General features: G+C 44.6%; 1 protein-coding gene across 2 annotated transcripts in view; it reads right to left on the bottom strand.

Moving 5' to 3' along the window:
* dctn4 (dynactin 4) overlaps positions 1 to 11,956 on the bottom strand; it is a 38,464-nt gene continuing 26,508 nt past the window's right edge. For both annotated transcript variants that reach the window (XM_080201259.1, XM_080201260.1), the window contains 4 exons: positions 3,001 to 3,055; positions 2,333 to 2,440; positions 1,571 to 1,668; positions 1 to 883 (listed from right to left, as the gene is read on the bottom strand). In XM_080201259.1, coding sequence (XP_080057385.1) covers positions 670 to 883; positions 1,571 to 1,668; positions 2,333 to 2,440; positions 3,001 to 3,055 — 475 coding nt within the window. In that variant the 3' untranslated portion in view covers positions 1 to 669. The remainder of the gene's footprint in view (positions 884 to 1,570; positions 1,669 to 2,332; positions 2,441 to 3,000; positions 3,056 to 11,956) is intronic.

Raw genomic sequence — 11,956 nt, 5'->3', positions numbered from 1 at the left:
GCTTGCTATGCTGCATTAAGAAAATGTTCTGAGGTAACAGGTCTTTGAAATGGTTACCTGAACAGGTTAGGCTGCGAGCTTGGCAACAGGCTGCGAGCATTGGGTAAGTGTGACCGACCTAGGAAGCGTGAGTGTGGAGAAGATTATTTGTTGAGGGGGGGGTGTTGGGGGCGGGGGAGAGAGAGAGAGTGCGCAAACATTGCATAGTGTGACCATTCTTAAACTGAGCCAACTCTGAGAACATATTCTAAAAATGTACAAAAACATGCAACAAAAATCAAAAACTGCATTTCTATAGCGCCATGAGATGTTGCAATGCCTCCAACAGCCCATGCCGTGGTTGTAATGTTGGGCTGCATTATCGTCCTGGTTTGTCCATTCATTCCATCCAGATTCCCGAGAGGTTCCCAGAAAATTCCAAACAGGTTCCAGCTCACGATGCGGCAGGGAGGTTTCAGGATAAGCTGTAGGCTGCACTCTCCTGGTGTGGGCTGTTACTGAGGCGAGGGGGTAGGGAGGCAGAGACTTTAAACACCGGCAAGTTAATGAATTGTTTGCAACGCGGTCTCAGCTCCGTCTGCGGCTGGAGGCTGCAAGCCGTCACTCTGGGCTGTGAGGAGGGGGTAGGGGAAGGTACGGTCACTCGATAGGCCAGGTTGTGCACAGGGCTCAGGCAGCCAGTGGCCCCAGGCTCAGGTCCACGTGCTGAGTCAGCCAAATGACCTCTGCACTCTGCTCCCCCTCTTCCAGAGGTCGGATTGGCCCCGCCAGGTTCTTGAAGTCATAGCGTAGCTTGAAGCTGATGTTGACGTTTCCGCTCTCCACCTGTGGGGTGACTTTGATGAAGAAGCCAATCTTGTTGGATTTCCGGAAGGCCACGATGCTGCAATGGGAGAGACTGGTCAGTGAACCTTAAATGAAACACTCAGCACAGACCATTCAGCCTTTATGTCGGTGCTAGCTCTTTGACACAATTATCCAATCAGACCAGGGGTGCAACTTGCTCCATCGGGATGGGAGGGGCCGTAACGAGGGGGCAGCAGCAGCGAGGGAGCACTCCAGGGCTGGAGGGGGCAGCAGCGAGGGAGCACTCCAGGGCTGGAGGGGGCAGCAGCGAGGGAGCACTCCAGGGCTGGAGGGGGCAGCAGCGAGGGAGCACTGAGCAATAAGCCTGATGTTGGGTAACGGTTTCAGGGCACAAGGAGCCAGGGCAGGTAACAAAGAGTTGGGGTATAGATCTCTCACGATCTGACTAGTACAATGGGTTTGAGGGGATGAATGGCCTTCTCATAATTAACCCTATTCACAAATCTCCGTGTCACCTCCTGTCAACAGATCAAGGGTGAAGATCTCGATCGAGTCTCAGCCTGAGCTCCAGTTGGGAAAACATCACAGAAGATTTGAATCACTGCAGCTCAAAGCATTGATGACCAGGTAGTTCTAGCTCCATGTTCTGAGCTACCAGTGCTGGCAAATTGTTAGCGAAGGAGGTAGCAGATGGGTGACTGTACCAGCAGCCCTGCAAAACCTACTGCAGATAATGTCTCACCCTGCCCCATTCATCACTTACTCTGGGTCATCGTGGAAATCCTGAGGTTCAGCTAGTTCATCATACTCAGCTGCTGCATCTTTCCCAGCGAGAACAATCTCCCTCGAAGGAAGAATAACCTGGAACAGAGACACAACTCAGTGGGTCAGCGACAGCCAATTGCACGTCACCAAAGTACAGGGGAGGGGGAGACACAAGGGGAAGGAAAAGCGAGGGAAGACGCAGTGGGGGGGGGGGGGGGGGGGGAGCGCGGTATTAATAGAAGATAACAAGGAAGCACTCTGTTAGAGAGCGGGAAAAGGAGTATGAAAGAGAGAGATGAGAAGACGCTCAGTGTAGCGGAGGGAATTCCAGCTAAGTATGAGAGAAGCAAACTGAATCCTGATGACCAAGGAGAGTGTGAAAGTTGTAAAAGGCGGTGACTGCGAAGCCAGGAAAAACAATGAAAACTTGCTGAGTTCGGAGAAGCTGTGGTTATGACAGGGTGAAACGCAGAGTAAATGAGGATCTAGGACAGTGAGGGAAGTGAAAACTAGAAAGGGTTGTGGCAATGACCCTGAAACTACTGATAGGTGCTGGGAAGAACATTGTCAATGTTCGGGGACAATTCAGGTCCTAATCCGAGCAAAGGTGGTTCGCTCTGGCTTTACATGTGGTTTCACCCTTGCGGAAGCAACGGATTCCCAACACCACCCGCTCAAGCAAAGCAGTAAATTAGAAAATAATTTCACAATAGATTGGGAGCTTCAGCAATAAAGCTCTCCCCCCCTTGACTCAAGTTACCTTTGCTGTGCTGTGCACATCGTCAGGGTCTCCGTCTTCACAGGGCAGGAGAGTAACGTGTGTGAGGTTCTCCACAGGGTTAGTGAGTGTCAGAAGCACTTGGCTCTCCTACAAGCAGATCACAGAGTATAAAACATCAAAACCCACCCCCCCCATTCTGACCGACTGCAAAGCCCACCCCCCCCACTCACCCACCCTTCAGCCCTTTCCCTTCACCCTCCCACCCCCAGCCTCCCCGTCAACCCTCTGATCCTCCCAACAGGTTCTCCCTCTCACAGTCAAATCTCTGTCTAACTAGAACAAGGCAGAAACCGGTTGGCAGAGGCAGGATCTGTCCTCAGGGCTGCAGCACCAAAGCTGATCAATAGTTGATTAAATCAGTGACTTGAAATAAATAGAATTTGTTAAGAAACATCAAGAGACTATGAAGTCAAATTTCAGCAAACAAATCTGCTCTGAAATTTCATGGAAATTGCAAATGACACAGGACAGTGAATTTATTTGAACAGATAACTCAGAATTAATTCAAATCACTTGAATTAAAGGTAAAAATAGTGACTTATCAGGATACACAGGTTTCCATTTTGTGATTGCGCAGACAAGTTAATATTAATTGGAATTAGAAGCATGAGTTAATAACAGCACAAATTAGACCAAAAATTACTCACCTTCATGAAGCGTAGGTTGGGAATGGACAGAATTCTGACCTCTGGAATATAGTTCCTGCAAAAAGAATAGGAACAGGCTGAGTTTCAAAGGGTTTGGATGCAGGCATCCATTGAACAGTTCCTGAGCTTTGGTCTTTGACTTGCAGGTTGTTCACAAATATGTAGAAAGTGCAACTGATACTCAGAAGGCAGATTAAAAAATAACAAAATTCTGTCATCAATCTTCCAACTCTCCCTAAAGTGAATATTCAGGTGCGTTGCCAGTCCTACAGTGCCCGTCATATTCTTCCGACACCCCAAAGTGATTTGCAGCCAACGAGAATTTTTTTGCGTAGTCACTGTTGTAATGTAGGAATTGGAGTAGCTAATCTGTGCACAGCAAGCTCCCACAAACAGCAATTTGGATAATAACCAGATAGTTTGCTTTCTGTGACGTTAAGGGATAAATCTTTGTTCTCACAGGAATGAGGGGTTGAGGGGAGACCTGATACAAGTCCACAAAATTATGAGGGGCATGGACAGAATGGATAGTCAGAAGCTTTTTCTCAAGACGGAAGAGTCAATTACTGGGGGGCATTGGTTTAAGGTGTGTGGGGCAAGAATTAAAGAAATGCACAAGGCAAGTTTTTATTTTACACAAAGGGTGGTAGGTGCCTGGAATTCACTGCCAGGGCAGATGGTAGAAGCAAATATAATACTGACTTTCAAGGGGCGTCTTGACAAATACATGAATAGGTTGGGAATAGAGGGATATGGTCCCAGGAAGGGTAGGGGGTTTTAGTTCAGACAGGCAGCATAGTCGGTGTAGGCTTGAAGGGTCAAAGGGCCTGTTCCTGTGCTGTAATTTTCTTTATTCTTTAAGCCAAGAAGCAGATTGTCTCCCCTGCTCTTCCTCAGTACAATGCCATAGGAATTTATAAACCCATGTGAGAGGACTCACGTAAAATTGGTGGCATTGCAGACAGTGAAGAAAGTCATTTCCAACTGCAACAGGATCTTGATCAATTGGGCCAGTGGGCTGACGAATAGCAGATGGAGTTTAAATTAAACAAATGCGAGGTGATGCATTTTGGTAGACTGAACCAGGGTAGGACTTAATTAATGGTAGGGCACTGGGGAGAGTTACAGAACAAAGGGATTTAGGGTACATGATCATAGCCTCTTGAAACAGGAGTCACGGTGGACAGAGTGGTGAAGGCAGCGTTTGGCATGCTTGGTTTCATTGGTCAGAACACTGAATACAGAAGTTGGAATGTCTTGTTGAAGTTGTACAAGACATTGGTAAGGCCACACTTGGAATACTGTGTGCAATTCTGGTCACTCTATTATAGAATGGATATTATTAAACTAGAACGAGTGCAGAAAAGATTTACTAGGATGCTACCAGGGGATTGAGTTATAAGGAGAGGCTGGATAGACTGGAACTATTTTCTCTGGACCCTAGGAGGCTGAGGGGTGATCTGATAGAGGTCTACAAAATAATGAGGGGCATAGATCAGGTAGATAGTCAATATCTTTTCCCAAAGGTAGGGGAGTCTAAAACTAGAGGGAATAGGTTTAAGGTGAGAGGGAAGAGGTACAAAAGTGTCCAGAGGTGCAATTTTTTCACACACAGTGGTGGGTGTCTGGAATAAGCTGCCACAGGTAGTAGTAGAGGCAGGTACAATTTTGTCTTTTAAAAAGCATTTAGATAGTTACATGGGTGCGATGGGTATAGAGGGATATGGGCCAAATGCGGACAATTGGGATTAGCTTAGGGGTTTTAAAAAAAAGGGCAGTATGGACAAATTGGGCCAAAGGGCCTGTTTCCATGATGTAAACCTCTATGAATCTATGACAGGCAGGGCCTGGGTTTAACATTTCATCCAAACAATGGATTACACTGATTCAAATTAGAGTTGTGTGTTTAAAACTGAAACACACACAAGCTCACCAGTACCCTCCAGCTGCAGCAGCCCTTGCCCACCTGCTGAGATCCTGCGAGGTCTAATTTTTAACGTTGGACAATGACCTGCCAATTGTCTTTCTCCTGGTCCATTAACTTGGTCACTAGCTCCTTGAGAGGCTCTCCTGCCTTTTGGACAAAAAACATCCCTCAGTGGTATCCTGGACAGGAGGCGTGTTTATTTCCCTGCTTCCCCTGTGGGATTAGGATGTTTCTGGCAGACACGGAGAGTATGCAAAGATGAACTGTTGCAGCGGTGTGCCTCTGCAGTCTGCACAGCCAAAGTAAAGTCAACTGCATCCCCTCAGGGAAACAGATTTTGCATAAACAGGACATACCACTCTCTGCTGCACTCAACACATTGGAAATCTGGAAACATTGCGTGTGAGAGTGTGATGTATCACAGGAACCCTGCGCCGATTATTAATACAGCATTACACTGGGACGGTCAGCTCAGTGCACCATAGTACTCGCAGCTGATTATTACAACCCACTATATATGGGGAAGGTTAGAAGAGAGATTGTACGCTAGGGAGGGGTAATAAAATGAAACAGGAAATAAGCAGTGCCCCTAGTACTTCACCTCCTCAATATGATGCTGGCACCTGCAGTAAAAGTGATTAAAGGCGTTTAATTTGCACAAAATGTTATTTTAATGTAAAGGACAGGTCCTTAATACCACACGGTGGTAACTGGTGCAAGGCAAGGGGGTCAGAAGTTACTCAACCCAAAATGTTGGCAACTGCTCTGTGAAAGCTCCAAGACATTTGCCAGGGCAATTCCATCACACTTGCATGAGTGCTATCCTTGGACATTAGTGGTAGCCATGATGTGGAGCTGCCAGCACTGGACAGGGTAGGCACAATAAGAAGTCTGAAAACACCAGGTTAAAGTCCAACAGGTTTATCTGGTAGCACAAGCTTGCGGTGATGAAGGAACAGTGCTCCAAAAGCTCGTGCTACCAAATAAACCTGTTGGACTTTAGCCTCGTTTTGTGAGACTTCTTACTGGACATTAGTAACACCAACCACCACACTGAACAATCCCAATCAGAGACAACTGCCAACGTGTTTATAACTATTTACCTTCAATTAAATATCTATAGTACAAAGCACCAATACCAATGAAAAAAACTAGTGCAAGGAAATGTTCCTCGGAGCACATCTGGAGCCTGTGCACAGTATTAATCTCCTTATTTCAGGAAGGGTGGAAATGCTTTGGAAATTGTTCACAGAAGGTTTACTTCACTAATACCTGGAATGTCTTACAAGGAAAGGTTGGACAAGCTAGGCTTGTATCCGCTGGAGTTCAGAAGAGTAAGAGGCGACAGCATCAAAACTTACGGTTCTGAGCTTAGACCTCGTTCTGGGAAGTGGGCCCAGACAGGTGATTGATGTCTCAGTGGGAGACCATTTCAGGAACAGTGTAGGATCATAATTCTATAAGTCCCAAGATAGAGAGGTAGAAAAGGATAGAAGTAATCCCAGAGTGAAAGTACTAAACTGGGGGGAAGGCTAACTACGACAGTATTAGACAGGAGGTAGGGATTGTAAAATTGGGGGTGGCTGTTTGAGGGTAAATCCACATCTGATGTGTGGGAGTTTTTTTTAAAAAGTCAGTTGTTAACAATTCAGTATGTCCCTGTAAAAATGAAGGATAAAGATGGCAAGACTCAGGAAGTCTGGATGACAAGTGAGATTATGAGCTTAGTGAAAAAGGGAAAGGAGGCATACATAAATTTCAAGAAATTGAAAGCGGATTAGGCTTTTGAGGAATACAAAGGTAGCAGGAAAGAGCTTAAACGGGAGCTTAGGGGGGCAAAAAGGGGCCAAGAAATGCCTTTGGCAAGCAGGATTAAGGAGAATCTGAAGACTTTTTATGAGTATTTAGGGAGAAAGAGGGTAGCTATGGAAAGGCTAGGTCCACGCAAGGGAATGTGTGTATGAAGCCAGAAGAGGTGGGTGAGGTCGTTAACGAGTATTTTGCATCAGTATTCACAAAGGAGAAGGTTGTGGTGGATGGTGAGTGTAGAAAGGAGGATGTTGCCATTCTAGGACATGTTGAATAAAAAGGGGGGTGGTATTGGACGTTTTGAAAAACATTAAGGTAGACAAGTCCCCAGGGCCAGATAGGGTTTATCCCAGAATACTGAAAGAGGCGAGGGAAGAAATTGCTGAGGCCGTGGACCAAAATCTTTGTATCCTCTTTAGCCACAGGCAAGATACCAGAGGATTAGAGAGTAGTTAACATTGTTCTCTGTTTAAGAGGGGCAGAAGAGACAATCCATGAAATTACAGGCCTACGAGCCTTACATCAGTGACGGGGAAATTACTGAAGATGATTCTTGGGAACAGGAAGAAAATAGGCTTATTAGCGATAGGCAGCATGGCTTTGTGAATGGGGAGGCCATGTCTCACAAACTTTTGAGTTTTTTGAGGAAGTGACAAGAAAAATTGACCAGGACAGAGCTGCAGATGTTGTGTACATGGAGTTTAGTGAAGACTTCGATAATATTCCTCATGGCGAGATGACAGAAGGTGAAGTCATATGGGATCCGAGGTGAGCTGGTAAGATGGATACAAAACTGGCTTGGGCATAGAAAGCAGAGAGTAGCAGTGGAAGGGTACTTTTCAAACTGGAGGTTTGTGACAAGTGCTGTTCCACAAGGATCAGGGCTGGGACCTGTTGTTTATAATATGAATTGGAGGAAAATTTAGGTGATCTGATTAGTAAATTTGCAGATACAAAAATTGGGCAAATAGCTGATAGTGAGGAAGATTGTCAGAGGATACAATGATTTATAAAGAGGCTGGAGACCTGGGCTGAAAGATGACAGATAGAATTTAACCCAGACAAACGTGAGATGATGCGATTTGGAAGGTCTACTGCAGAAGTATTCAGTAAATAGTAGAGCCCTTAGAAATATTAGCATAGAGGGATCTAGGTGTGCAGATCCACAGTTCCCTGAAGGTGGCAACTCACGTAAACAAGGTGGTCAAGAAGACATAAGGCATGCTGGCCTTAATCGGTCGGGGCACTGAGTATAGGAATTGGAAAATCATGTTGCAGATGTATAAGACATTGGTTTGGCCTCATTTGGAGTATTGTGTACAATTCTGGTCGCCACACTACCGGATGTTGATGCATTGGAAAGGGTGCAGAAGAGATTTACTATGATGTTGCCTGGTTTGAAGGATATGGACTACGAAGAAAAGTTGAACAAACTTGGATTGTTTTCATTGGAGCGTCAGAGGATGAGGAGGGGGGGGACCTGATAGATGTTTACAAGATTATGACAGGCTAGAGTGGATAGTCAGAGTCTTTTTCCCAGGCTTGAAGGGTCAATTACTAGGGAGCATAGGTTGAAAGTGAGGGGGGAGAAGTGTAAGAAAGATGTAAGGGGCAAGTTTTTCACACAGAGGGTAGTAAATGCCTGGAACGCGCTGCCGGAAGTAGATTTTATAACAACATTCAAGAGTTATCTGGGTAGATACATGAATAAGCAGGGAATAGAGGGATATGGACTATGTAGCAGCTAGAAAACATTAAATTAGAGAGGCATCTGTGTCAGCACAGACTTGGTGGGCAGAAGGACCAGTTCCTGTACTGTGCTATCCTTTGTTGTAATAAGATCCTGAGGGGTCTTGATAGGACGGAAGTGGAGAGGATATTTCCCCTTGTGGGAGAATCTAGAATAAGGGGTCACTGTTTAAAGAAATAAAGGGTCGTCAATTTAAATCAGAGATGAGGAAGAATTCATTCCTGAGGGACGAGTGTCTTTGGAACTCTGTTCCCCAAAAGGCTGTGGAAGGAGAATCTTTGAATGATTTTGAGGTAGAGCTAGATTCTTGATAAGCAAGGAGGTGAAAGTTTATCAGGGGTAGGCAGGGACGTGGAGTTGAGATTACAAGCAGATCAGTCATGATCTTATTGAATGGTGGAGTAAGCGTGAGGAGATGAGTAGCCAACTCCTGTTCCCATTTTGTATGTTGGCTTATCCTTTATTTATATAATGAGCGAATAGAACGTGCTGCCAGAAAAGATGGTGGAAGCAGATTCAATTGTACCTTTCAAAAGGGAATTGGACAAATACTTGTAAAGGCAGATCACTGTGGATGCTGGAATCTAAAATCAAAACAGAAAATGCTGGAAAATCTCAGGTCAGGCAACATCTGCAAGGAAAAGAGCTGACACTTCGAGTCCAGACAGCTCTTTGTCAAAGCTTGTAATGGAGAAGTTAGCAGGTCTATGGAGAAAGCGGAGGGTTGTCAGAGCAATTGGGTAAGAGCTGGCATATCAGCACAATGAGCTGAATGGTCACTGCCTGTACTCAACCCTTATATTAATTATAAATGGAATTTCTACCATCATTACACTAACACAAGTGCTCCAAATCATGCTGACTGCTTGAAGATGAACCCTCTGGAGAAGTAAAACCATGAATCAACAGGAAAAAGTTAAATTGCTGAATTTGGATTCTAACGAAGAGTGCATATCCACAACTTCATAAACAGCCCTTTTCAGGATCCTGTTATGAATATTGAACTTTACAAGATAGTGATGCTTTACAATGTCACTTTCAACTTAAGGTAAAAGAAAGTGTCCTGGATAGCAGGGATGGTGATCATACTAACTCTGCCCAGAAAGATACCCGCATGATCCAAACTGAAATCTACTGGGAAATATCCAAGTGACAGCTTTCACACCTTGACATTAAGGAATGGGGACAACTGCTTTCAGAATGGAGAAGCCAAAGAATTTACCCCTCTGTGGGAGCGGCAGCAGCCACTGCAGTGAAGAGCATCTGGTATTCACAACTAAACAGAATATTTGTAAAAGCTGCTTTTCTGTTCCAAAAGAAGGGAACAGAATGAATCGGACTTTTGAGATTTAAGGACCAATGAATCATCAAGGTGGGTCTAGCTGGTGGAAGTCTGCTCTGGAATACTCACTCAGAGTGGAACGATTTTCAAAGGACATCAGAAGGTTCAATTGCTGTGACAGGAAGGAGTGAGCCTGCTAGAAGCTGAGAGTGCCCAGAGACTTGTTGCTACCCATCAGCCAGAAACGTGACTTAAAGTAAAAACATGTCTACTGTACCTTGCATTAAGTTGATCTTTCTCTATGTCTTAGCTATGACTGTAACACTACATTCTGTGCTCTCTTGTTTCCTTCTCTCTGAACGGTATGCTTTGTCTGTATAACGCATAGGAAACAATACCTTTCACTGCACACTAATACATGTGACAATAATAAATCAAATCAAATCAAATCATTGTGCTGGTGCTTGCCCTCAACAGAAATACACACATATCTTCTCTGTTACACAGGAATTAGGAGTAGGCCAAGTTGGTCCTTCGAGCTTGCGCCACCATTCAATATGACAATAGCTGATAATCTATCTCATCGCCATATTCCCTGACACCTGTTGTCTAGAAATCTATTCCTTCTTAAATATATTCAGTGACTTGTTCTCCACAGTCATCTGTGGTAGAGAATTCCACAGGTTCACCACCCTCCATGAAGAAGCTTTTCCTCACCTCAGTCCTATATGGCCTATCCCTTACCCTGAGACCGTGACCTTTTGTCCTAGTCAACCCTCCCAGCCAGAGGAAACAATATCCCTGCATCCAGCCTGTCCAACCCTGTCAGAATTCCAAATATTTCTATTAGATCATTTCCCATTCTTCTGAATTCCACTCAGTCGACCCAATCTCTCTTCATATGGCAATCCTGCCATCCCAAGAATCACTTTGGTGAACATTCACTGCATTTCCACTAAGGCAAGTGTATCCTTTCTTAGATAAGGAGACCAAACTACATACAATACTACCTACAGCTGTGATCACACCAAGGCCCTATACAGCTCCAGTAAGGCATCTTTGCTCCTGTATTCAATTCCTCTTGCAAAGGCAGCGACATATCATTTGCTGTCCTATCTGCTTGTTGTACCTGTTTGCTTACTTTCAATGACTGGTATATTAGGACACCTAGGTCCCCTTGTACAACAATATTTCCCAATCTATATCCATTTAAATAATACTCTGCCATTCCTTTTCTCCATCTAAAGTCAATCATTTCACATTTATCCACATTATATCACATCTGCCATGTATTTTCCCACTCATTCAACTTGTCTAAGTCATCTTGAAGCCTCTTAAAATCCTCCTCACCACTCAAAAACAAGTTTCATGTCATCAGCAAACCTGGAAATATTACTTTTGATTCTCTTTTCCAAATGTCTATTTCTCATTTCTATGACTGCAGTTCAATAGCCACTGGCACTAATGCATCCCATATTCTAACACTGGGCAGCACCACATTTCCTTTAAACTCCCCGTGTTAGATTTACTTCAGCTCTCTTGCCTGAGAATGCCGTGGCTTCAACTCATATTCTAGGGATCTGAGCTCATACTCCTGGCTAAGGAGGTGCTGTAATGACAAGGTGCTGTCTTTCAGATGAGATATTAAGACCAAAAGACAAAGGAGCAGAATTAGGCCACTCAGCCCATCGAGTCTGCTCTGCCATTCAATCATGGCTGATATTTTTCTCATCCCCATTCTCCTGCTTTTACCCCATAATGCCTGTTCCCCTTATCAATCAAGAACCGGAACTACCCACCCCCCCCAAAATCGGGTTAAAGACATCATAGGCACCACACAAGTCAAGACCACCCTCCTCAACAGAACCAGAAAAGTTAATTTATCTCACTGGTCATTTATCTCACTGCTACTGATGGGATCTTTGTGCACAAATTGCAAGGTGCCAGCCAGTGACTGTGTGTCTTGTATCAACATTTGTCCCACAAGGGTTGTTTGCTAAGCTTACTCAAAGAATCAGAAATTATCTGTTATCAGTTCACTAACCAATGGAAATAATTTGGCACCATCTATCCTCTCAATTCTTATGACTACAACTCGTCTTTAATCTTCCCCATTGGCTCAATTTTCTTCAAAGTTGATTCCTCCACCTGTGAAGCCACATTGTACGTCTTCCACACACAGCTCCAA

Source organism: Carcharhinus amblyrhynchos, chromosome 13 (assembly GCF_965287045.1).
Source record: "Carcharhinus amblyrhynchos chromosome 13, sCarAmb.v2.hapA, whole genome shotgun sequence".
NCBI classification, from domain to species: Eukaryota; Metazoa; Chordata; class Chondrichthyes; order Carcharhiniformes; family Carcharhinidae; genus Carcharhinus; species Carcharhinus amblyrhynchos.
Note: the sequence above shows the minus strand (reverse complement) of the source record. Positions and strands in the feature narration are given on the sequence as shown.